Source organism: Lampetra planeri, chromosome 12, assembly GCF_965212315.1.
Source record: "Lampetra planeri chromosome 12, kcLamPlan1.2.h2, whole genome shotgun sequence".
Taxonomy (NCBI): Eukaryota; Metazoa; Chordata; class Hyperoartia; order Petromyzontiformes; family Petromyzontidae; genus Lampetra; species Lampetra planeri.
Genome location: NC_136118.1, coordinates 11527866 through 11555458, shown reverse-complemented (window position 1 = coordinate 11555458; position 27593 = coordinate 11527866). Strand labels below are relative to the sequence as shown.

The 27593-nt window shown below is 48.0% G+C and overlaps 1 protein-coding gene across 3 annotated transcripts in view; it reads right to left on the bottom strand.

The window, feature by feature from the left end:
• Positions 1-3309: 3309 nt before the first annotated feature.
• LOC144721697 (fibroblast growth factor receptor 2-like) overlaps positions 3310-27593 on the bottom strand; it is an 82155-nt gene continuing 57871 nt past the window's right edge. For all 3 annotated transcript variants that reach the window (XM_078599550.1, XM_078599549.1, XM_078599551.1), the window contains 11 exons: positions 25751-25895; positions 21540-21739; positions 20341-20489; positions 19552-19673; positions 18964-19074; positions 18101-18294; positions 17189-17311; positions 14116-14186; positions 13339-13476; positions 8379-8484; positions 3310-7697 (listed from right to left, as the gene is read on the bottom strand). In XM_078599550.1, the coding sequence (XP_078455676.1) occupies positions 7389-7697; positions 8379-8484; positions 13339-13476; positions 14116-14186; positions 17189-17311; positions 18101-18294; positions 18964-19074; positions 19552-19673; positions 20341-20489; positions 21540-21739; positions 25751-25895 (1668 nt within the window). In that variant the 3' untranslated portion in view covers positions 3310-7388. The remainder of the gene's footprint in view (positions 7698-8378; positions 8485-13338; positions 13477-14115; positions 14187-17188; positions 17312-18100; positions 18295-18963; positions 19075-19551; positions 19674-20340; positions 20490-21539; positions 21740-25750; positions 25896-27593) is intronic.

The window sequence follows — 27593 nt, the reverse complement described above, 5'->3', positions numbered from 1 at the left end:
AATGCAATCTGGATTCCTCAACTCCCACTGCAACCACGTGTGAGAGCAGTCTTCTCCTAGCAGCAGCAAAGTAGTTCGCAGTTTAGCAAGCAAACCCACTCTATTAACACGTTAAGCATATGCTGCTTCAAGCATGGTTGACCTTGCAGATCATTTCGATATGCACATTACTGTGCCCTATCCTCTATGTGGATCACTCAAGACCACACAACACTACACGGAGTGTAAATGTAAGGCTGAGCCGACCTGGGACTGGTCCATATACCACGTGCATTGACGTCCGCCGTGGCTGGGATTTGTGTTTCCAGAGCAGGAGGAGCTTGAGAAGAAACTCCATAAACAGTCGCAGGGAAATACATCGGCTCGGGTAAAGAATCTGCAGAAACAGCAGCAGGCGAAGGAGCTGCGGTGGTGAGGGTCGGTTAATGGAAGAACTTTGTGAACTTTGGAAATCTGTGGTGCAGCTTCATACAATAAGAACGTATATCTGAAAGCAGTTGTAACATATCCAGACTAATTAGAATACAAATATTCACTTGAATACAAAAAGTTTAACATGCCACAATTTTGACTAAATTGGAACAAATTTCTGTGAATATAGAAGCAAGTGTTTGCACACTACAGTGCTTGTACTGCCTTGTTATATTCTTGAGCAACGTTTACACGAGGAAGGCTTAGAAACTCGTACGACTTGGCGATGGAAACATGTGATCGCAATCATAGCACTCATAAAATTGTGTTATTCCAAATCAGCAAAATGCACTTCAGAAAATGTGGCACTGTTTAACATAACAATGCGGAGCCCAATTTATGAACTCGTTTTTGTTTCGTTAAAGTTTTTTCAGAAAATCTGCTGACAATTTTGTTTTCTTTCTGGAAAAGTCATTCTGCCAAATTCACTAACATAATTTGCCACCAGTTTTCCGGAATAAATGGGTGTGGTGCCGTGCCGTTCACAGATCGTACATTTTTTCTCAACAAATCAAACTAATTTTTTCAAGAACTGCTTTTTGTGCTAGGTTCATTGTCCTTCCACCCGCACCTCCACTTAAGCACGGTTGGCTGTGCACGGCGCGAAATAAGTTTTACATACATAGAGGACATCTCCTGTACGTGTCAGTGTCTATTCCACCACGTCGATCCCTCTCTGCGATGTTCCAGGTGCCATTGCACGCGCGGTTAATAGAGCACGGGTCGGGGTTGATGGTAGTGGACGGCTCTCCGCTCAGTGAGTGGCCACGCGATTCCTCCCACCTTTTAAAAAGCAACTTCAGAAACATCTGACAATTATTGTTGGCTCTTGCCCGAATTTCGATCCTAGGCCGACCCTTAACCTTGCCAAACCGTGATCCATTCTGGCGCTCCTCCAGAGGTCGGAATTAGAAGCCCCCTTACCCTAATCCCCATCATGTGAATCGCAAATGTAGACCTGGCCCAAAATTTCAACAAAAGCGACTGCAATTCCACCAAAATGTTGCAGGACCGCCATAGCATTGCTTCGCTAATTTGACCCCAGTGTTTCTTTTGGGTTGGCTTCTCCAAATGTGATTGTGACCAACAAGGGTGCGTTTAACCTGAGCCATAACCAGTCACAACAACCCTCTGCAGCACACCGCAAATATTAAATCGCACCAACATCCGGGGCGACAGCTTCGTTCTCTTTTTGTTGAGAATGAATACTGGAATAACATTTTTTATTTGACGACTTGCCTTTGGAAATAAATGCACTATGCACTCATGTGTGCAATTCAATGCTGTAGTTTATAGAAACATAACAGGCACTGCATTAAAAATAAGTTGATGTGAGACCCACAAATGTTCCCTTTGCCAAGATGCAATGTATTTACACTTATAATTTGTTCGGAAATCTTTTTCACATTTCATAGGGCCACAGCCGGTAGTATAGCAGCACTGATTATGCTCGGTGCCTTTGGCTGTTTTTGTTTTGAAATTAACTGTTTCATTCCAGCCTCTACAGTGGAAATTTCGAGCTCGCTTTTGTATACCTATGCAAAGTGGCTCCAGTCCACAGAATCTCACGAACGTTTTGGGTCTTATGGCACACAAGCCAGCTGGTATGTGCAGGTGCATTCATAATTGTATTTCATTAGTGAACAAAGACCCACTATTATGAGTAACATGAAAATAATGTTCATTAGGCTGTTCATAGCCTCAGCTTGGACCGAGTTTAACTTTCAGAAGAAACGCAGCCATGCTGACAACCACGTATTTGTCGTTTGTTCCCCTGCACAGAGTAAAGGCGACCACTAAGGTTGACTCAGCCTGCCAGCGACTCAACCCCGTCTGTTGCAATGCTTAAAAGAGAAAACAAGCCACCTGGTACGTTCATTCATTCATCTTCGCCACGAGTTTAAATGTTTCCTAGTACAATAAATTAACACGAAAAAGAATTGACGGCCCTTTTATTAATCAATTGCAGCATGTGAAGGCCTCTCTGCACCGTGTCAGGGTATACACTATGAGACCTCCTTTACCAGTGGCAAAATATAATAATAGGGTTTTACCCTTTCAACTGGTACAAAAACTGACACCTTTATACACCTTTTGGCGTCATCTGGTCCAACACCAATGGAGACTAGGCTCTAAGAAAAGCTGTCTCGGGTGTGGACCAATCAACTTCAAGGACAGTGCATATCATTATCATCATCAGAGTTGTTTCTTTTTGTTTGCATTTTGACTGCTTGTGTTGTGGTTATTGCAAACATGATGCCTTGTATAAAGGTGTCAGTTTGAAAGGGTAAAAAACCTATTACCGTGTCAGGGTCGTTTTGCCTTTACTTCACCACGCTGGTCAATGTCAGCTGGAACTGGTTCTGATATCACTCAACATCAAACGTTGTTCGAGATCCTCTCAGATGGAGGTGGCCGGTAGAGCTGTTGTTTGGAGTAAACATGGAAGGGCCATAAGGGGCATTCGATGGTGCAGGGCCTATCCAAACAGCCTTCTAGCGTAAGCCCTTCTCGCTCTACTGCTGTTAGCTGTGGCCACGGAATCAAACTCGGGTCATCGGACTCGTAGTGCAGCATGCAAAATGTTCAGCCGCAAAAAAACAGGTATGGAGGGGGGGGGTCACAGCGGTCGAGTATTCCTTCCACGACGTTCGTTTTGCAGCAAGAATCGCTGCCAGCAAAAAAATCCGCCGGCAGAGGCCACGGGGCCCCACGGGAGCCATGTGACTTGGCTTTTGCCTCGGCGGCTCTTGCAGATTACGCCCTAATCCCTCGGCAACACTCTGATGTGCCTTGCCAACTCCTTGCAATTAAATCAGAAGCCAAAAATGAAGACAATGAGTAGACAGGCTTAACTTTATTTTTGAAATGCACAAAAGCGTTGTTGATCCCATGCAGGAGTGAGTAAATCACACAGGCTTAATGGTCACGAGTTTTTTTTTTTCACGCTCGCATGGTTTATGCTAACAGCAGTTCGGAGATCATTATTCAAACCACTTTACTCTTAACATGCCGAAGCAAAAACACAATTATTTCGCCAAAAAAAAAATCGGAATTGGTCGCAGCTTAATTCCCGATGTTTGTGGGCAGTGTGCAACAACCACCATCTCTGTTGGTGGAGATGCTGCTGCTGCATTTGAGGACAAAGTAAAACTGGGGCAGCGCAGAACCTCGGTACCCAGTTGAACAGAATGATTTTATTTGGCGAAGCCTCATGGTAGTCTCTCGAAGGGCTGTCAGGAAAACCACAATGATGTGGGGATCACAACAGCTCCTGGACAACGGATGCAGGAACGCAACCAACCTGTGCAACATTTCAAACTTGAAAAACAATAAACATTATACACCTTCGTTTAGTAGGAATTAACTACAAGATTGTTTACAAATCCAACAATTTTGTAAAATTTATCAATAAATTAGGTTAATAAATCTAATAAATCTTTGTTGTAAATTCTGCCATAAACCATACTGTAATAACTGCTTTGCTCTTTAGAAGGCAGACACTTACATGTAAATATATTTATATATTTTTTATATATAGGAATGCTCCAGTACAAATCTAAACCATAGTGTTACAGAGTATATCCCTGCCTTACACAGGAAATTGTAAATGTATGCTCTTTGTATCTAAGAGCCAATATTATTTTAAAATTTATTTTAATATACATATTCAGATATAGTTCTTATTAAAAGTAAAATTGGTCGTTGATATGAACCAAACTTGCGTAATATTGTATGAAGTGTACGTACAGCTTTGCTCTTTAGGCACAATGGCAAGAGATCTGTGTATTGGCACTGCAAACTGACAATCACAAGGCAACCAACCATAGCCTGCAGAACATCCCATGTAGGCTTTTCTTGGAAGCGCCACCATCTCCAAAGTATTGCCATTCAAAGTATAAAGTAGTTGTTAGAAACGCACATGCTTGGCTTGTCTGGATTCCATATAAAAATTGTCACTGGTACATATATGCAGAGAGTGAGTTTTCAGGTCCACGTGCTTGCACTCTTGAAAAGTCCACCAAAGAGCCACAGGCAGCCACAATCTTCTTTTCGCAACGAGTGTCGGCAAGAGGCCCACGGACAAACACAACACGCCGATCAGCCTGCAATTTTTCTTCCTCAACTTCACTTCTTATTTCGGCACGCTGTTGGGGGGCAGCAGGCACTGGAATGTCCACACGAACTAATGTACAAACTATAGACGCGATCAGAGTTACAATCTTATTTTACAAATCACCAACACGAGGAATTATGCGGTTAGCATTCAGATTCCAGGAGCATCTTAACTGTGCCATCGTGGCGAATATGCATCTACTGCTACGTGTGTATTCTTAAACCTCGCGATTTAGATGTCAAATATACCAACCACTTGCAGCGTTGTATTAGTAATTATCAATAAGCCTGTAATTGTGCATAATACAAAACTGAAAGCTGTTAATTTCAAACAATACAATTTGTTAAACATGCATTCAGTTTGTTGTAAAAAAAAAACCTCCTTTACCGTTTAATCGTGGTTAGATTTCATCATTAATGCAAACTGGCCTAACATTTACAACATGTATACACACACACACAACCATACGTATGCATCTTAAATCCATATACAGTATAATGTGTGCTCTATGTCATCGTGACTCGCCAACGGATTGTACCTAACTTTGTAAGCGGGTTGTATTACCGCTTGCCGCTTTCTTACGGCGAAAGCGATATGTAAATATTGTTACACCCCGGCTCCCGGAAGGCAGATAAGGTTGATACCCTGAGAGCGTCCGCACAAATGGCTTGTGTTCCTGGTTCACAATCGGCCAAAGGGCATGAGTCTTGCAGAATAAATGTGTGTGTGCCTTTTTTCCATTGTCCTAATTCATTTGCAGTGCCCTGTTATCTTGTTGTTGTCTTCTTCTTCTGACTAATCTTATTTCCAGCGCCACACACGAGTGGCAATTGTCTTGAGAGCTCAGATGTCCGCAAAGTCGAGTGTTCATTCAGATGAGAAATACTTTTTTAAATGTACATATCTAGTGTCATTAGTACTAAAAAGGTATTTCAGATGTACCGTGAAAACCGAGGCAATGCAAAAATACATTTAAAAAAAGATAAAATATCTGGCAAATAGATATTACACCGGTCACTAAAGTTTAAATTAAGCAAAAAATTTAGCACGTTTTTGTATTTGTTAAAAAATAAATAAATTACTGTAGTTCGGACATTTCAGTTCTCAAATTTGTGTTGCAAGTTTCCCTACATTCAGCCATTTAATGTTTCAAGGAATCAAACGTGTACAAATGAGTGAAGTCTGACGCTACGCCCAACAACAACCGCTGTGGTGGATGAAATTTCTCCAGAGCTTGCAGCAGCGCCGCCCCCCCCTCCTCCTCATGTTTTCACAGAAGCCTCATCGTTTCTCCCTCCGTCTGTTGCTCACTCACGAGGCGAATCGCACACCAGAGTGGCGCTGCTTTCTTTGTTTTTTTACTGCCATTGGAAAAAAGATGCTCCTTCGGTGGCTCTTCCAAGGAGCTCTTTTGGAGGCAGACGATTTACCATTCATTCTCCCAGACCACGGGTTGTCACTTGCAAATATTTTAACGAAGAGACAATAATAGCAGGCTGCCCCCACCACCAATCAGTCTGATGACGAGGCATAAGGTGTGATGGGCCACCCACACAGAATGTGTTCAATGTAGGCTGCATGTTGAGTCGTTTCTCAAAATATAGCGGCATCTACGGGGGTCATTTATCCAAAGAAGTGGAATATAATGTGACCTGCGTTATTATTTCATGCCGGGGCCAATCAAGCGATGACGCCGCATCCAACTTTGAGCCCCCCGCCAGCTGCTGACCATAGCAAAGGTGACTGCAATAAAAATGCGTACATATTTTCTTGGTGTTTCGCTTCAATTCCAGTCCGTATGGTATATTGCTGTGAGATATGAGAACCGCGGACAGGCATAACGAACGCACGAGGGCTGACGACTGCTTTGCTTCAAAACGCGTTCAGGCGACGGCGTGTTCGCACGATGGGAGACGATACTACTCCACTACGGCTCCCGTTTGCAGTTTTTCAAACTTCAAAAGCGATTGTGTGGGTGCCGTCACATTGGCTCCTCAGGCTCCCCGAGGGTTACAAGAAACATACCTGAGGCCACAAGTCAATTGGCAATGAAAATACATTCAGTCCCGCTGGCCACCAAACGAACTGTATAAACGTAGCCCAAGGCACCGCTTTGAAGATCATTTTGTTAGCCCCCCCCCCATCCCACCCCCGTCGCTTGTCATGCAGTCGGAAGCTTCACCGGGAAGTAAGGCCACCTCTGCAGGCGCTGCTCGTCCACTCGGGCCCGACACAGGCACCCTGCAATGCACAGATCCTTTGCGTTCGGTGATAAAAGGAGAGGGGGCGAACGCACGGATGAGCCGGGCTGGGAGACGCGTTAAGGCCTGACCGGCATCAAGGCAAGAGGATCGCACGGCGCTTGCGTGGAGGATTTTCGGCTGTCACTCACGATTGCTTCAACAAAGCGGCGACTGCAGGAACCTAAGTTGACGACTTAACCACGGGTCGGCTTTTGGAGTTGCATCTGGGCTGGCGTTCTGCCAAGTGTGATTAAACTGGGACGCTTGTCGCACGGGCATTAAATCCTTCACGGATTCCCAGCGGGCCTCGTTCAAGGTCAGGTAGGGCTGGCTTGTCGTGCGGGGGCCCTCGCACCGAGATTCGATAACAACAACAACGCGGCAGGCAGCGCTCGCAAATGCCTGCAATAGCTGATCATCGAGTCCCTTTGAATAAATTCTCCCAGCGTCTCATTCATATCCGAGCGTCTCTCTCTCGACCTCGCTTCGCTGAAGGCGCTAGCAATGTTCCGTATGTACACAGTTGGGTCGGCGGCGGCACAGCTGCTGCGCCTCCGTTACGTTGACAGCTGCAGGGAGGGCGACAGGGAGGTTGGCATCGAGGACGCCAGGGTGGGTGCCAGGGTGGGTGCCAGGGTGGGTGCCAGGGTGGGCGCGAGGGTGGGCGCCAGGGTGGGTGCCAGGGTGGGCACGAGGGTGGGTGCCAGGGTTGGCGCCAGGGTGGGCGGTAGATACGGAGGCGGGCTTGGCTCGTCGGGTAGGGGCTCGGTGGAGAACACGGAGTCGTCGCCGGAAGAGCAGGTGCTGTGAGTGTCGGGGAAGCTCGGAGAGTACTGCTCCAATGGGGCCGACAAGTCCAGGTATTCCTAACGCATGCACGTAGAGGGCCACACAGTACCAAAAGGGGTTAACATTTACCCGGTGAAAGTAGCGAATTGCTCGATGATGCTGGATGCAATTACCAGCGAAACGTCGTACTGAAATTGTAAATGTTGTGGTTTCACGCTTCAACACACCGGTGGGCTAAAACAGTGAACTATTTGTCTTTTGTCAACGTGACACTTTTTTACTGATTGGCCGTGTCGGGTGGTGGGGGGTTACGACACATTTATAAATAACGCAATCTAAACCCAAAAAACGTTGATTATGAATAATATTGGTCGCGAAAGCCTACGTGTTAAACGAACATTCGTTGATGCCGTTAAAGTATCTCTCGGTGCAGAGTGGTTAAATGATACAGGGGGACTTATAAGGGGAGGGTGGTGTTTACTGGTACATATTTGTTTTAAAAACATTACCGGAAAATAAAACTTAAAAGGGACATTGTACAGTTTAAATCGTCATTGCTCAACAGCCACAGAAGTAAACAAGCAACTTAAACAGTAACGTTTTGATATTGGTAAATGTATTCCCGATTAGGAAACTCGTTTGTAACCTTAAGACTTTTCACCTCCTTGAAACAACCATCACACGAGCTCAAGATCGTCATCAGCAAAGCGTGGCTGCATTCATGGACCCGGCAGCTCGCGTGCGCATTTGCGTTATACCTCCTGAGCGGTCATGGTGAGGATGCGATCCAAGTCTTCCACCAGCTGCTTGAACGTGGGCCTGTGCGAGGGGACAGCTGCCCAGCAGTCCTTCATCATCATGTACCTGTGCACGCACAGAGCACGGGCAGCCGTTTACTCTAGGCTCTGCTTCGTAAAAAAATATAAGGTCACACTCATTACACACACAAAGTGCTTGCCACAAAGGAACTGTAATACCTTGCCGATCTCATCAAGGAGCATGACGCAAACTCTGGTCATCCTCACAGCGGTGGCTTTTGGCTGGCCATCGAACAAAGACGGTCACCGCATCGCACGCTTTCGGACGTGCTTCCACGGCCGTCTGGAACGCTCTTCCTTCCGATATTAGGAAGCCACTGGAGCTATGGACTTTTAAATCTAGATTGAAAAATAATTTCTTTAGAACTGCTTTTTGCGCTTAGTTTGTTGTCCTTCCCCTCGCACCTCCGATTAGCACGGTTGGCTACGTACGGTGCGAAAGAAGTTCAACATACGTACATACAGGCCTGGGTCATGCAGCTTGCACACACACGCGCCTTGGCACTGTTGGACGTAACTTACTGCAATGCAGCAATGAAGATGCTACAAGTCAGAATCAGAATCTGTAGTTAGACTAGAAGATTCTGATGAGTTATGCAGCTCTTTTTCACAGATGTCCAAGTATAAGCAGAGGTCATAAAGTTCCAACAAACAAAACAATACAAAAACCGAAAGGGTTGCAAAGTATAGGAAAGCTAAGCAAGTCACTAAAACATAAATTAAGCACACAAGTACAAATTGCATATCTCATATCCCTTTCATGCCTCAATTTTAGTGTTAAATTAGAAAGATTAAGAGCACACCGCTGGTACGTGTTTTTTTTCAGTCGCTACGATAAAAGCAGCCGCTCGTGGAGCAGCAGGCAATACCAACGGAGGAGGAGGAGGACACGAAACCGCAACGCGTCAAAAGCGGCGCGCAAAATTTCACAATCTCCGCATCGACCCCTGGCGACCCGCGCCGGGTTCACGCCCTTCCCGTTTCGGCGCGGCTCGTTACTTCGCAGCCGGCCTCCGCGGCACGCGCGCCACAGCGGCGACCGGGGGATTTAAAGAATCGGCCCACGTGACTCCTGAACGCGAGTTCAGAACGCGGTTTCTCCCGAATGAGATTTACGAACGCAATTTGTGAACGTGATTTCTGAACGACCAAGATGAGCGATGCCACCTGAGAGATAGCGGCCTACGAGAGGCTCCTGCGTTTGCCTTTACGATTCCGTTGAGAAGGACTTCCCACAGCTGTATCATGTTTCCCGGTGACTCGTTAAATGTGTAACACACTGGTTACAAGACTATAAAGATATCCACATGTCAGCGCTTAACATGGTTGTTAATTGGTCGATCATTGTTCACACTGATTAAAAGCAAGTGACTGGGGAATAATTCATTAAGTGGCAAATTAGCGTAATGCTTAACCCTGTTCACATAAACACTTAAATCAGTTTCCATTAGGCACAGAAAAGGTTTCCTCAGCTTAGCACATAAAAGTTAATATAATACAATGTGATATAAATTTGACAACTTTGCACGCAATTTTCAACAGCGTTCCCCTCCCCTCCCCTTATAAATAACGACCGTACATAACTGTAAACTACACCCTCCCTAATCATTAACCTCGTGAATTACATTTTTTCTCTTGGATTTCTGCATTTATAATACATGCACATTTCTGCCAACCAAAAAAATCCCAGGTAATGCATCGTTTAGTTGCCGACATCCTTCGCTTTAGGTGTGGAGAAGGAGTGAGAAGTGGCCGCGGTGGAGTGAGGGGGGGCACGGACGCAGACGAAAGAATGCGAGGGTTTGAGCCGTGCCACTTTGCACAACTTTGCTTGCTCCAAATTAAATATTTCACACCTGCACGCACTTGCAGTAAATCATCTACGGCATCCCAGTTCACGCAGGGAGGTCGAGGAGTTTGGAATGCGAAGGGGGAGGGGGGAGGGATGTAAGGTTAGGGCTAGGGTTAGCTTGGGGGTGGACACTGGCATCTGATCGCAGCCCTGAAGATAAAGCAAGATAGGCCATTTTCCAGACAGACACAGGTTGCTTGTGTCACTGAGCCAGCCGGTCTGAGTATGCCAGGGTCAGAGTTCAACAGGAAGGTTCAGAGAGAACCAACCTAGCATATCACCCAGAGCCAACCCACTGTATAACATTCCATCTCTCAATCAGTCCATTATCATGCCATTTCAGGCCAATGCTGTTTATCAGCAGCCTGCATATTACAGCACACATTCCTCACGCTCACTCACTGCCGTGTTTACACAGTGCCCCCGAACGCCCCCCCCCTCCTCTCCTGCTCCCCGCCGTGTATAAATCACCGGACGCAAGAGATTTCAAAATCTGCCTTGCTTCATGCTCCCATGGCGTCGGTGCTTACGCGATTAGTACCCCGCTGTGGACAGACGGCCATTTGTTTTATGTCTGCGTTACACAAGGCCGCGGCGGCCCAGCGCTGTTTGTGTTGGTGCAAGACCCTCGTTGAGTGACACACGTGATTGTTAAATAAGCCAAAGTAAACATTTAAAGTTGATATTTGCTAAATATTGGAGTAATAGATCTGATTTTTTTAAACACTACTCGCTTTTTTGTGCACCAAGGCAGCGAAAAATGTATGTGCACGCACCTTGGAGGGGAAGGGTTGGTTGTTTTTAAGACCCAAAATGTTCATACGGCAGTCACTTTGTTAAAAAAAAGGTACACAATGCAGGAAGTGACGATTCCAAAGTGTAGCGCTTTACGTTGAAATTACGTTAAGATAATTTTAATTACAATAAAGAAAAATTGGCAAAGGTGAAATCAGTTAAAGGAGAACGTGCCAAACACTTTCTCTCTCTTTGTGCGGCGTCCTTTCTCAGAGGCGTGGCGCCTTCCTTACATTTAGTTCTGTCCATGATATTTACTCGAGAGCTTTGCATTGGATACCCCTCCTAATTGTATCCAATTGCTTATACAGTATATTTAATAAAGTCCACACGATATTAAATGTCTTGCTGTCTCGTTTTGTGTATCCAAGAAATTGTACTTGCCTTGCTTTAATTATTCTGAATACCATTCTTGGTGGGTATCCTACTGCTGTCCGTAATACATTTATGTTACGCATATTTGTCTGTCTGATAAATGTTTAACATCCTTCTTAAAAATAGCCTACCATCTCAAATAGCCTACATACATTTTATACGTGCCAGATTTTGCACAGGACCTATTCAAGGCAACTCCTCCTGTGAGGCATGGTGTTTTTTTGTCATGCTCTTGTGGGGAAGCTGTTTTTGTCATGCTGTAGTTATGTACTCATAGTCATGCAACAACTTGGCTATGTGCCCACGATTCCATTCCATGTTTGTTTCCACAAAACTCTGCGAGGGACAGCGCCGCTGCAGAAGGAGGGGGGGAGGGATAGCCCGGTAGGTCTCTGGGTAGCTTGTGGTCATTCCCAAAACTTTGTCGAGGAAAATCGCGAGAGACCAAGAAAGGGAGCTTAGAAAAATAACTTCTGCCATCTAGAGCTCGGCTTTACACTGTAATCCATGATCGTCGCCATCATCATCATCGTTATTGTCACTTTTGCAGAGCCGAATAATTTCCCCTGCTATGCAGCGGCTGAAATTCGGCGTCGTTGGCCATAAAACCAATTCTTGGTGGCACCGCTTTGGCCGTGTCCAAGGTAACGAGGGCAGACAAATAAACTGTATCGCTAAGGGCAGCCCGTTCATTGTGAACACTGACGTGACTGACCGTGTCCGTGGACTGGGATAAATGCTTTTGTTAGAAAGCTTATCTTGCATGGCTTAGTTTTGTGGGGGCTGTCATCGAGTCGTTTGCTCGGTTGAGATGGCCAACCTGCGTTGTTGTAGCTGCAACATCAAGTGACAGTTTGGAATGGATCAAGCAATGGCCGGCCACACAATCTGCCCCCCGCATACGGCGGCAGTGATCCACACGTCCGGCAGATCGTGACATCGATCGGGGGTGGGGGGGGGTGTCGTCAATAAGTTGCCATTGTGTTTGGATTTCGGGGGGGAAATCCACGATGATCTCTCGTTATCCATTTTAATTGGGGGGAAAAAGTGTTTGTGATAAATTGCTGTTTGTTGCTTGGAGCATGCACCGATGAGTAGCAGTCCATTGCTCTTTATTTTGCTGTACCAGTCTCCAATGAATGTGATGTCTTTGGCCAGGTTCTTATGTTTTTTTAAACGATAACGTTCTCTGTTTGCTAAACCAACACCTCATTGTGAGTTCAATGTATGCAGTATGCACAACAACAATGCTACATTGATAGGAATTGGACCAAGTGAGCAATCAGCAGCAATGAAGCACACAAGTAAACAACTGTTAGGATTTTTGACTGGGCCAGGTATAGCTGTTATACCAGCTTGGTGATCTGCTAATTCTCCTGCAGTTATGGTTAACGTCGCGCGCTGAGTGGCTGCAGCGCTCAAGCAATCCGATTATAATACAACCTCGTGCAAATCTCAAAGAAACACGACGCTCACAGGAAAGGTTCGACGCCGCGTGTATCGTGAGCACAAGCTGTGGCTTTTAAGCCGATGAACTGATGCATCGGTGCATGCTTATGAACTGTGGTTGACACCTACGGTTGCTATGACAGAGCCACACAAACGGACACGTACGGAATAAATAAACACACAATATCTCATTTCACAGAACTGTCCCTCCACGTAAAAAAATAAAAAATGACACTTCCCATCAACCACAAGACCTTCGGGGAATGCATCATTTCTCCAGCATCGGTTCAATACGAGCAAAGCTCTGGATCCGTTTTTAACACAACATGTTTCATCAGCAGAGTCGGGCTCGCTTGAACCAACGCCGAGTGAACTGCCAGACGTTATTGGCAAGGGTGCTCTGTGCAAGACACGGGGGGTCCTACTCACAGCTCGGTGGAGCAGAGGGCCGGCCTGTCCATGCGGTGTCCCTCCTTGAGGAGTTTGAAGAGCTCCTCCACGGGAATGCCCGGATAGGGAGAGCCGCCCAGCGTGAATATCTCCCACAGCAGCACCCCGAACGACCACCTGAATGCGACGAACGCGGAGCAACGGCCGTGAGCGAGCAGCAGACAGGTACACACTCGCACACTCCCACACGCTCTAGCACACTCCCATACTGCCCACACGCTCTCTAACTGACGGTCACGCTGTTCTGTACGGCGACGCTGTACGAATGCAATTTGTTCTGTAAGGGAGAATGCGTTCCCACTCAGATGTGTGTGGCCTGGTGGTCATCTCCACCCACCACAACAACCTCACATGATGATCCCTCATCATCATCTTTGATATAGCATCTTACACACTAACAGCGATGGATTTACAGTCTATAGGCATGAGTTTTAAACTTGTCAGTCGTTACAATTACAATAAAAAATTGTATTTACAGACTGAACAGAAGTTCCCTTAGCCGGGCTGCGCGCGGCAAGTTACGCACGCGGGCTGCGCCATCGCCCGCTGTACGGCAATGGGGGGTTCTTGCCGCGTCTCGTACCGGGCCAGCCCCTCTGTCCCCCCGTGCGGCACCGGCGAGCGAGCACCGATAGCCGACAAACCGGCGACGTCGCAAAACGCGTCCGGCACTCGGCGATGGTGCCACTGGCTCACCTGGCGCTTAAAAGTGAAAACCAAGTTACCCCCCCCCCCCACCCGCGGTGGTGCACTCACACGTCGCTCTGGTGCGTGTACACGCGGTCGAACAAGGCCTCCGGCGCCATCCACTTCACCGGCAGACGACCCTGAAGGGCGAGAGCGACGCAACGATCAACGCGGCTGCGATCCGGTCGGCCGTGCGGTAGAATCCAGGTAAAAGCACTCTCACTTGGGGGCAAGGCCGGCTGTGCTTATATCCAAAGCAGTGTGCTCATATCAGAACTTTCCCCTTTGCCTTCCCTCCCGTCACCAGCGTAATGTAAGCGCGTGTCTCGATTTTATCGGAGGCGTGCTTCTATAAATTGCACTTAGTGTCCAGCGTCTGCCGTCTAACGGCAAAACCACGTGTAGCAGCAGCATATCTGCCGCTGCGGAGCGAGTTACGTCTTCCTCTGTGTGTGCGTGACTGCGTATACGTGCGTGACTGCGTGACTGCGTATACGTGCGTGCGTGCGTGCGTGCGACCAAAAGCGCCGACAGATGCCCAAGTCAAGTCAGCCACCCGTGCTGTGGCTACAACGCCGAACGTGCTTATTCTTTGTTGGGGCCTTTTAAGCGGCACGATTTACCCACGCAGCCTGCCTCAGCTGCAGCAGGGATGCCGTTAACAGACGTCTCTTTTGGGGAAGGGCGCAACGCAAGTCTCCGTTTTCATTGCAACATTGTATATGCAGCGCACCTGTTCCTTTTTACTTGGACGTTATAAATGCCTAGAATCCCTCTTTTTTTTGGGGATTTGAGCTGTGTTAATGAAGTGCACCTGCATTATTAGACATGGCCAATCTGTAAGGAGGCAATGTGACAGATCAGGCTCAAGAATGATCATCTTGTGAAGGAACATTGCATGCCGATCTGGAAAATAAGCACCATACCCTGCACTGCAAAGTAGAACGAGCAATATTCTCATGTTAAAATGTAAGGAATATTCTTGCCATCATCCTACGTAAATATTTTAAACTTTAAAGAATATAGTTTTAGGAATTGTCTTTATCTCAATACAAGTTATTAGAAAAAAAAGCTTACATTTTCACGATAAAGATATCTATGGAAGGAAATCTGGTTTGGGTTTTGGCACTGTGATATGTATGGCCTTTGATCGTGTTAATAAACTAATATACCAAAAAAATCATATCCAAACAACCCAATAAAAACATTCAAACGCATCCTTGCCGACCACAGCAAGCCTAAAAAAATAATTCATTTCCCATGAGCTACACAAAACGGTTTCAAAGGTCTCTGCCCTCCTATTCTTCGAATATAAAATGTTCAAGAAAAATAAATAACCGTGCTTTCCCTTCCTTTCACTATTTCATGACCGTGACAAATATTCTGTACGCCGGTGTTGTGTCGAATGTCGACGGCGAAAGCAAAACAAACTCCCCTCACCGGCCCCCTCTCTACACCCTCCACAAACCGCAGTGACAAAGGGGAGGGAGTGATGGGGGGGGGCATAGTGGGGGGGCATGGTGGGGGGGGGGGGCCCGCTCTCCAATGCCTGCACACAAAGGGCGTAAGCTAATCTGCTTGACCTGTAGCTGTGAAAATAACCGGTCACGAAAATTGCACGAAGCCTTTTTTGAGGAAATCGTGCAAAGAGGGCGAGTTGGGAGAAAAACAAAACCTGCCCGTGCCATATGTTGATAATTGTTGTTTTTCCCTAAATGTCAAAATATTCACGTGAAATATTAGACATGTCTACATTTATAGAATATTAAGTTAACCGACAATGTTATTCACTCACTTGGCGCTGCTGGCTTGGCTTAAATTTACTTGGTTATGAAGCTGGGCATTACTACGGTTACTGTAAAAGCCCGACTGCACACGTGCTACATAAGGCTATGTTATGGTAATTACATTTTAAATTGTAATTAAAGCACATTTTCAAAAGCAATTAGAACCGCAACTGTAGTACAAGTGGATGTTTTAACTACCTGAAATAATTTAATAGCAGAATTATATTGTCACTGGGTGTCAATTAACCATAATTACTTTGTAGAAAACCCGGATTAAGTTTGTTTGCAACGGTTAACTGGGTTGCCGCTTAATTTTAATTCGGCTTCATTACTCGTAAAAACATCTGTGACGACACGTATGCACGCCGACGGCTAAACTGACTGCATAAAATCCACCTGATGTTTTGTCAAATGATGTTCACCAAAGTCAAAAATGAATCCCATGTTGAATTGGACCAATGACAACTCACCAAGTCGCTACGGGAGGTGCACCGCTACCCCACGAGAGGGGCAATTCCTTGCAGCCATTTAGCAAAGTAATATAATAAGCGTTGCGTTAATCAGCCGTGAGCTTCAGCAGTGCTCAATGGTTCATGTGATGGTGGCTCTGAGCTGCAAACAGCCAAGAGAGCAGCCTCGCTCTTTCTGAACCACAAACATAAACTATTAAAAACGAAACTATTTTTATTTTACCAGGTAAGGCCCTCCTGAGCTGCCTAAATCTTTCTCAGCAGCGACCTGGTCACAAATGATAGCTCAACGAAGTGACTTATCATTTGGAAATTTATAGCAGCCATATGCTCTCAACGCACGTTTCTAAATGTGGAAGGAAAAACCAGAAGACGGGAGAAAAATCCACGCGACCACTGGGAGAGACACGCAAACTCCAAATATACAGGCGTCAGGGTCTGGATCGAACCCACGAACTCCTGCATACCAGGCGAGGGAGTTAACATCTCCTAGCCACCACTGGGCTAAGGGGCTCCCACCCAATGCCGTCCACCCTTCACGATCCCCCGCCGCCTCCATCCTGCGCGCTCCTCCAAATCTTCTAACCTCGCACCGCCGTCTCATTTTCTATCGACCTCCCTTTCTCCCTCCACCTCCATCGGCCTCCATTCTGCTGTTCACACTGCCCATCTGTCACGTGATGTCCTCGCGAGATGTCCTGCCCAAATCCGTTTGAATATTTTTTATTTCGTGAATCACGCCCGTTATCTAATTGTCGTCCCTCTTCGTTACGTTCGCAGCCTCCTTTCCCGTTGCTCTCCCGATTAAGCGGGAGGCCAGCACGAAGCGGGACGCACGGCGCGTGATGCCAGGCAGCGCGAGGCCACGGAACACGCTTGACTCACATTAGACGTCTTCTTGTAGTAGTCAATGTAGTTGACGTCGCGGGCGAGGCCAAAGTCCGCGATCTTCATCACGTTGTCGTCCGTCACGAGCACGTTCCGTGCCGCCAGGTCTCGGTGGATGCACTGCGTCGCACAAGCATCATCGCGAAGAGAGCGCGCGATGCGAATCAACAAAGATTGGAGGCAAAAATGCGCAAGCCCTGCAATTGCTCGCTCACGCCACTGGACGGGAGGGGCCTCCCAGTGGAAGGCGCTCTCGAGAGCCCTTGCAGAGGGCATGTAGGCCTAACTCGTCCTTGCTCGTTAAAGCATCTTGGAAGAAAGAGGGCGGAAGTGTACCCACGGTTTGCCCCGCCACACGTGACCTCCACCTGCACAACGTAATGTGGTGTGCCCGTTTATGCCGCTGGGTGGACAAAGGTTGGGATTTGGAAACATCCAAAACAACCGCGTGTGTAAGTGGCATCATCGCGTTCATATACGGCAGTACCAATTATGATAAATAATAATGGTTTCACTCGCTCTATGCGGGTTTGGTCCGTGTGGTTTCCCGTATATCCTATTTCTCCCCAAAATTCTCTCTATCTGGTTTGAATTCACCCATAACGCTGCGATGCGATCGGACGTGGGACAACATTGTGTGTGTACTGTACCGTATGTTCCGTGTGCGCTACTCGGCAGCCAGCCGTGCCACGCGGTTTCGCTTCGTGGAACGCACATACCGTATAAAGCGAGGGAAACCTGTACTCCTCTCATAATAACCCCTTGGTCACGAAAACTATCGTCGATGCATTTTCGTGCAAAATCCGGGAAAAGGTATGTTTGTCCGATTCCTTACGGCAACGTCAGAAAGGCGAAAGGGGGCAAAAATTCGGACGCAAGCAACAACGTCGTCGGGCGTGAGCGGCGAACCTTCTTGGAGGCGAGGTACTCCATGCCCCGCGCCACCTGGTAGGTGAACGACACCAGCTCCTTGATGGAGAGCTGTTCGCCCTGGGCGCTGGCGGCGCCCTCGAACGTGTACTCCGTGCCGGGCGGCCGACGGGCGCGCAGGAACTCGCGCAGGTTCCCCTTCGCCGCAAACTCCACAATCACGTACAGGGGCCCTGGGGTGGAGTGGGTGGTGGGGGGGGGGATTAAGAGGGGGGGAATGGAGGTGGTCGGATAAGCGCTGGGAATGGCAATTATCAGAATCCACATTTTGAGACCGAGTTACGACGACTTGACGCCGAGGTTGTCAAATCACTTGTGAATCCAAATTGCAACCGGAAGGTCAAGATGTCGATTCGCGGTCGTGGATGAACTCGGCCCATCGTGCCTCTGGGTCGACGTGCATCACTCTGCGGGAACTAAGAAGCAGTTTCCCGCACCTCCGATTAGCACAGTTGGCTACGTACGGTGCAAAAGAAGTTCAACATACATATATGAATGGACTGATATAACTGGCACGGGAATTCCATCTGCTGAAGTAGGACTGGCAATGAAGATTAAAACCCCCGCCGCCCGCATCTCAATGTTTTTCCTTCAGTGATCCGTTACGTAATACATCACACGGTGTGCGTCCGAGTGAGCAGCAACTCATTACCAAGCGCACCTCCCGCACCTCCGATGAGCACGGTTGGCTACGTAAGGTGTGAAAGAAGTTCCACGTGCAAGCATGCATACATACGAGCGATCGGCTTCTGTTCCTGCACCACAATTGTCCACGTCGCCTTTGCAATAACGGAAACCATGCAAATTTCCCCATCGCGAGGGAGCCGCCGCTCCACACTCACCGCCCTGCGTGCACGCGCCCAGCAGGTTGATGATGTTTTTGTGCTTCCCGATGTTCTTCATCATCTCCATTTCTGACACCAGGTCATAGAGGTCCTTGTCCGTGGCGTCCTCTGCGTGTGGGAGATCGGACAAACGGGCGAATGTATCACATCACTGCAGCCAAGGGAGCTATGCCATTAGGGTACGTAAGTCGAGTAACAATACGTCGGTGCGTTCATGGTGCAGTTAGAGAGTACGTTGCGAACAGACACACGGGACTGTCAGAGCCCACGGATGAAATCGATCGTTCAGACAAAAACACGGAATTATAAAAGCGGTCACGATTTAATATTTGTCAACGCGTGTCAGCGGAAACGGTTCGTGTGCCGGTACTGGACGCGTTGTTGCATCGTTGAATCGTGAGAGGTGGCGCCGACTATGCGGGGGGGAGGGAGTGGGTGCCCTCATCTGGCAGCGAATCGATCGTGGGCGACGACGATAACAATGGTGTTGGCGGCCAACTGACAGTGCCGTCAAGGTTCAGCGTTCCCACGGCCGCCACGCCAGCGGGCGGAGCGCGCGCGGTGTGCCCGGAGCGAGCGGCTCACCCTTCAGCATCTTGACGGCGACGCGGAGGCTGCGGTTGGGCTTCTCCTTGTCGATGCCCAATGCCTCGGCCATCACCACCTGCCCAAAGCAGCCCTCGCCCAGCGGCTTGCCGAGCGTCAGCCTGCAGACGCGCATGCAATAAAGACAATGATCCCACGCGCGTAGCCTCAACAGACTGTTGGGGCAACGGCGAATGCCGCGACCGCTAGGCCACCTGACGAATGATCGATTCGTTGATTCACATCGATTCGCTAGCTCACGATACGACACGATCCATCGCGTGCGTTGGGAGCGACTCTTTTCAATTCGTGCGTTTTACCGTATAGCATGGGTTCAGCCGATTCCTGCAGAGGCGATACATTTAAAGATAAAATAATATAATATACATAATCTCGAACTGAATCAGGGTAATAGATTGTGACTACAGCTGGGTGATTCGTCTATTAAGGTGACGAAAAATAGTAGTCGGCTACTTTTTGTGGTCGATGACTCGGGACCGTTTATAAATTGTGATTGCCCTGGCATCCTGCATCCTCATGAAGGTGGGAAACCCCCTACAAGCCACGCCCTGCGTGACGAGGCCAACTGTGGAATCTTCCCCCCCGCCCAACTATTATTCGCACATTAATAACGTACACGTGCATCGGTTGGCCCGGCTCGACCTCGGATGGCAGGGCGGGTAAAAGCGTCAAACGCCTCTTCATTTGCTTCATTGCCGAGTAACAAGCGAAGAGGAACAAGAACAATAGGAGAAATGATCGTGACGAGAATGATAACAGGTGACGAACCATTCCCGAGAGAACTCCCAGCGTGGATCTTCGGTCAGCTCGTACTCGGAGACCCCGGCCAGCGTCGGGGAGTCTCCCGACGAGAAGCGGCCGCCTCGCATCACGAGCGGCACGCTCGAGTTCATCGAGCCGTTCGACTCCACCGATACCTGGAGGGCAGCAGCAGCGGGATCCCCACATGCGGTTAATAATGGACGTCGATGTTGAACGCACGCAATGGACACGGCATGCCCACAACCACACGTCATACCCAGAGAGCCACGCACACGCACACACCCAAAATCACAAACTCGCACACACTTGCACACCCACAGCCACACACACACAGACTGAGACATTTGACATTGTCGATTTCCTATTCGAACTATTCTAGCAGTTTAGGAGAGGGCTTCAGAGGTAAAAATGTGTAAATCCCTCGGTGCACAGACCTGTTGTCCATGCACAGCAAGTGCTGTTAGTGAGCACCTCTGAAGGTTGGCACGGCGCATGAAAGTAATTTAGCCAACACCAAACCTGGCCTCCTTTGTCTCCCCGGGCATTTTGTTAACACACCGCTGCTAAAGACCGTCCGGCATGGTGTGGGCTTCTTGCTGCCTTATGCTCCACAGGGAGCGAAGAGGAGTAAGTAAGCACCAGGAACTCATCTAAGGCTGAGTCGACAAAGGGGAGGTCCAGAATGAGTCTACATATACCCCACTGATGTTCGCCGCAAGTGGGAATTGATCCCAGGTTTCCGGGTTTGTAGCGCAGTGCACTAAACCAATATGCTACCACTGACACACACACATGGTGCGACTGCGAATGGTGGCACCACCACCAAAGATCCCCCGTGTAGCCTTAACAGACTGTTGGGGCCAGTGCTGTTAAGCGAGCACATTTGAAGGCCGACACTGCACACGAGGGGGTGGGTGGCCAGCACCACGCTCGGCCGCCTTTGTCTCCCCAGTGGCGATGTTTACTACACACCGCACCAGGTACTCATTTGAGGCTGAGTCGACCTAGGCAAGGCACAAGGCCGGTTCAGATAATTGTCACTGGTGTTGGCCGCGAGCAGGAATTTAACTCGGGTCGCTAGGTTCGAAGCACGGCGCGCTAACCGCTACACTATCGCTCCCCATTAACCACTACGCTACCACTGACACACACACAACACACACACACAACACACACACACAACACACCATCATCATCACAATCACCTGTCTCTTGAGAGGGATGCCCTTGGAGAGCTTGCAGAGCTTGGGCTCATTGAAGGGCGGCTTCTGCGCCTTAGGCGTCCGCATTCGGCAAAATACCACGACGGCAATCATCATGAGTATGAGCAAGCCGGCCGTGCAATAAATGCCAATTTCCAAATAATCTGGGGGAGCGAGGCCGACCTTCACCTCAGTGCTCTCCGCTGTCGGGAGGGGGGGGGGTCACGGTGGCACGAGGTCAAGCAACGCAGTGTGAAGCAAACGCACGACGCGATGGTACCGCCCGGTAATTACGCAATGTAAGTATTATGAACTTCTGTGTTGATAAGCTGCATAAAATAAGTGCTAAATGTTAACGATTAAACAATGCATTTGATTATGGCAGGTAGGAGCACCTGGTCCTTAGAACTGTACTGTGTTAATCGTGTTAAGTTTGCTAAACGAACTCAATGCGTCTTCTTGGTTCTTTCGGTAAAGTCACGTAAGAAGGGAAATAATAAAATAATAAAAATAAAACATAATAAAATACAATTCTCACGACGTTTCGGCCACAACGCAAGCAGCCGTCCTATTTCCGACAGACCTGGTCTTCACCTGAGGACGGCTGCTTGCGTTGTGGCCGAAACGTCGTGAGAATTGTATTTTATTATGTTTAATTTTAATTATTTTATTATTTCCCTTCTACGTGACTTTACCGAAAGAACCAAGAAGATGAATCCCTGCAGTCACGAAAGCTTTAAATCGAAATTGAACTCAATGCGATTAATAAGCATCGCTAGTTGCTTAACTGAACGCGCTGACTGCACACACAAAATGAAAACAAAGTAAAAGAAACATTCAATATCTCAGCAATGTTTTCCTGATAATCCAGTTTGAATATCTCAAACTTTCAACTGTGAACATGGCATTATCAGGAATACCGAAACACGGGCTGCTTTAGCGGACTGAGACTGCGGAATGTGTCAGAGATGCGTTAGAATTTGTGAAAATATTTTGATGAGTCCCCTCGTGCACATGTTTCAAAATATTAATGATTTTTTTTAAATGTTAAGTTTAATCAGTGAGACCCACCCTAATTGCTAGGCTAATATCTATTTCACAAGACCTAAATAATGTACCAATACTATTTAAATGAATTATTAAATCACTCTTAAATGTAACTCAAGGCCAACATTGCATGTGAGATGTTCATAATAATTTGAATAGCCTTTGTGATTATTCAACATTGCATTTTTCCACGTAATTTAGCATTCATGCATATACAAAATTAACATTTAAATTGAAAAACTATTCAATTGTACTCCAGTATTGTGGTCAATTATGCAACCCTAAGAAATACACTTGACTTGTAAAAAAGCCGTATTTGGATCAAGTGTTTGTGTTTTTGTCAGCTAAAGCAGTTCCGGTTCAGTTCCTAGCAGCCCCTCTCGGCCAGATAATCGAGTTTAGAGCAGCATCTGCCCAAACCGGAGGCTCGTTTATTATCGAGGCGCCGAGAGGGAACAACTGCTGCTGCCGCTGCTTCGTAAAATAAAGACAGCGGCATCAGCTGCTAGGCATCAACACCCACATGCAGAAAAACAAAACACGCGAATGGATACAAACTGCACACTTTCCACGACATTGCAAAGTGCTTCCGATTACATCTGAACCCATCTGGACACACAGGCTTTCTAAGGACGTTTTCCTGGGGGTTTTTTTTTGTTGCGTCCTTTTCTTGGAATGCATTTTAAGAGTGTGGCTGATTAAAAGAAAATCCAATCTCTTTGGTTCTCTTGGCGAGGGATGGCGGCTCAAGCACGTGAACAATCTGTTGTTTTCGCGGCGACTTTTCTGCTCAAGAGTCAAAAGGGGACTTTCTCGCAAGAATCAATGGCAGCCAGTGCCTGTCCCACACCTGACCGGGTGATTTCTGTTGCTCTGAAATCCGTGAAGTAATAATGCTGACAAAAAAGCATGTGTGTAAAAATGTATATTTCGTGTGTACGGAGAAAGTTTTTTTTTTTAAAGCCTCTCATGTCACGGGCTAAACTGGCCACCAGATGCTTCATTGTTATGACTGGAAGGGAGCACCTACAGCCAGAGATTTTCTGCCTCTTCAAATAGTATTTGGCACAAATCCCAAAAATAACAAAATAAACCAAAATCCACTGCCAATGAAAGTATGTTTCTAAATATAAGCATCTACATCTATATTATTGAAGTAAATTATTTTTGCGAACAATAAATGCATGTCATAAGGCTAATCCGATAGTTTACAGGCTTATTAATAGTTCATGCCTTAAACGATTCGATAAGGTATAAACACGAATCGGGATATACGATTTCATTTCAAGACCAATTATGTGTCTCACTTGTACAATTTTGTTCACTCCATTAGCCTAGATGCAGCAGGCCTACCTTCGCGTACAACTTGGGACAAATCGTAAACGCTCCTCACGCACGCCTCGGCGCGCGCATCGCGAGCGTAACGATTCATTCCAAATTGACGAATCGATGCCATCGTTAACTGCCAAACGGTTGACCCGGAGGTCGAGGAGCGCGTGTGCGCGCGCGCATACTGCCCACACGGAGGCTCCCCTCTTGAGAGTTCTGCCCCTGCCCAACGCCCCCCCCCCCGCCAAACACTGGATGCAGAGATTCTCAGCTGCTGCGTTCAGTGGCTGCGCGTAGGGCAACCTGCTCCCCCGAAGCTGGTCCAAAGCAGCAACTCTTAAATTAAATTCATCGGCGGATTTAGCGTCGCGTTTGGGAGTCAATGGGGGCCGGGAGGGATGCCGGACCGTGGGAGATAATTTGAGCGTAGACGCAGACGCGCCGCCGTTATCCGGCTGCGCAACTGCAGGAACACGCTAACGTTTTGAAGCCGTGCGGATCGCGCCGTTGAAGGAAATGTGAGCCGCCGTCTTACAGGCCAAAACAACGTAATAAACGCCGGATTGGGCGGCAATTCTCAAGAGTAATGCTGAAAATCGATGTCCCACATTCTGACGTGACGTGGATAAGCAGTTCTAAAAATGAGCGACAAATGGAAACTGTGCGTTAAGCCGCAGAACCGCTGGGTGTAATGTGCCTGTGTTAGTGCGCACCTCTCGATGAGCATAAAGATATTCGACAAGTATAACATTATTTAGCAACAAGGAGCCAGCCAACTGCCGAGCGTGAGCAGCCAATTATTATACACCACCACCACCACACTATGCAAAAACGAGATGGAAGTTTCTTTTAAGTCCGTAAAAATGTGCAACGTAATAATAACTTTTCACACAACGAGGTTGGGATTGAGTTGTCTTTGGAGACCGAACCCACGCGCCTCGCCGCCAACTTTGTGAACCGTGTTTTGCGTTTCGTGCACCCGATGCAAATTGGTCGTGCCCAGAGAAGCCACAATGGCAGACACTGAAAGGACCCCCCCCTGTGACAGGGCTCCGCTGCCGTTTGTTTTTCGAGACGCCGTGTTCCCAAGTTTCAGTGAATCGGAAGCACTTTGTAGGAAACTGCACGCGTATAGCATTTATCAAAGAAGACACCGCACATAAAATATGTGACGTTACCACTAGAAACGCTGCTTTGGTAGCCACAAGGCCGTGTCGGAGTTTAAGGATCGTGACTTAGCTCTCACTCGACGGCCGTGTGCAAAAGCCAAAGAAATGTTGGGGGGGGGGGGTTTTTGGACCGGAGAAAAGGGGGTGGCATTGTCTGACTTTGGCACAGTTTGGCATTAAAAAAAAATGTAAGTTGCAATAATAATGACTTTAATTTAGAATTCGTAACGTCTCATCAGGGTAACGTGACCTGACAGTGGAAATTGCAATTTTGCAAATTGTGCGATGAACATCATAATTCTCTGTGATGACAGACGTCAAGATGCAATGAAGTTAACGGTGAGCTGCTGGCAATGGCGATGATAACGGTAAACTGAAGCGCCACCGATTTGTTACCGTGATGATAACCACGGCTAAAATATAGAAACATTAACTTAAAACACAGAAAACCAAGACTGCGCAAATTCACGCTTCAGCTGAGAAGCCATCGCAAGATTTTGCCTGATATGCATTGGCTTTTACACACACGCCAGTAGGATTTTTTGTTTCATTTTTTACGGCTCATTTAAGCGGCTTCAGTGCAAGCCTTCTGGCCCGAGGCCTTGGGACCATCTGTTCAAAGCAGCGTTGTGACTAGTGGCTGCCTTCCTGAAGTTTGTCCATGTATACCTGGGATGACAACCAGCCATGCAGAGTGGTGAGAGATCCCAATGGAATTACCCGCCAAACAAGTATATTCCCCAGCATCGTCAAATGTTACATTCTGTAAATAGAGGACCTCTATCTCCTTGTCTGTGGTATTGACTCCGGCCGTCTAAAAAAATAAACAATGGAAAGAAAAAACGGAAAAGCACAATAGAAAGGTGAACAGGGAAGGAGAGAGACACAAAACAAAAAACTCCATTGAAATTCCAACAGCGTATGGGGTTTCTAACGTTGCCCCATCACCCTGCAGAAGTTTTTTGAGGGTGCATTGTGGGAAGGGAGGGAAGGGCGGGTGGGGAGACAGGGGAATGGCAATGGGGGTAAACGGGGAGAGAGAGAGGGGTAAATGCAACCAACATCTACAGCACCAACAACAAACCATCTCCTTTGCACCAGGACGCACACACCTTAACCCCTACACCACCAGGGCAGACCCTCTCTAAGGGCCATGCCAGGCACCTCGGCATGGAGAAATTGGCCCACAGTGCAACTCATTCATCGCAGCCTTGCCTTGGCCCGCACCCTGTGGCTGCCAAGGCACAGGGTGAGTGATGAGGACAGCAGAAGCAAGAACAGCAGGAGAAGGATCACAGCCGAAGCCATGTGATGCAAGGAGTTCTATAAAGCAGCAGTATTAGAACAAGGCAGGTAAAGACTGATAGTTTTGTCACGTAAAGTGGATTAATCAAGTATTGTTTAAAAAAAGAACAGTTATGCAATAACAGAACGTGTTTATATTAAAACCGACTAAGAGGCAAAATAGCAAAAAGAGAGATACTAAACAAGCTCCATTCTTAATGTTGCATTAAAAAGTGACACGTCAAACTGACGATTCAAATATCAGAAATGAGAAAGCGAGAGTGGTTGAATCGTCGCAGAGCAGCGGTGAACGGCAGGAGGAAGGAGAGCTGTAATGAGCCGCACTGTGGGGATTTTTCCATGGCCTTTGATCCGTGCACTGAAAATAACGTCGCTTTTCGGGAAGAGTCGACCTTATTTTGCAAGCGGGGGAATCCAACCGAACCCACCGCCCATCGGGGCCCTGCGCCCGGCCACCCTGCGCAGGGAGGGTCGGAGCAGACGAAGAGGAGGCGGACGGGCGCACCGGGAGGGAGGTGGGGGGGCAGCGATGGTGGGGGGGGGGGGGAGCCCCTCATGCACCCAGCAACACGCAGGGCGGCCGTGGCGGTCATGCGGACGGGCGGTCGGACTGTTGCGTTACCTTCTCGTATTGCGAGCCAGGCCGACTGATTAGCCTCGCCTATATAATTGGACACTTTACACACATACTCTCCGGCGTCCGCCTCGCTCACATTGTGGAGCGTCAGCACCTCCAGGCTGGGGCTATTTATCCCCGATCGCTACAACACACAGACCGACCAACAACAACAACACCGACACACAGGAGACCGTGAGCCACGGCGGAGACGCAGTGTACGGGCGTACGGGGCGGGCGGGCGGGTGGCCAGCCATCGGGCAAGATGGGCCGCACCCCGCACCATGTCTCCATCGCCATTCAATCCGACGGACGGGGCGGTAAAAATAGTTTTTTTTTGTCGTTGGCTTGTTTTAAGTTTTTGTTTTCTTTTCAGGAAGCAGTCGGGGGGTGGTGGGGGGGGGGGTGGTGTCCACGAGTGATTCCGTGCGCCGCTTTTTAGGATTAATCCGAGCGTCAGTCAAGTCGGCTTCGGGTTTAAGCCTCCTCACTCTCTTGTCTCGAGAGGGCCAGCGGGGGCGCCCCCCGCCAGAGGCCGGCACTGCCGCCGCATCTGGGCCAACGAGGGGACGGCGATGCGTTTCACGCCGA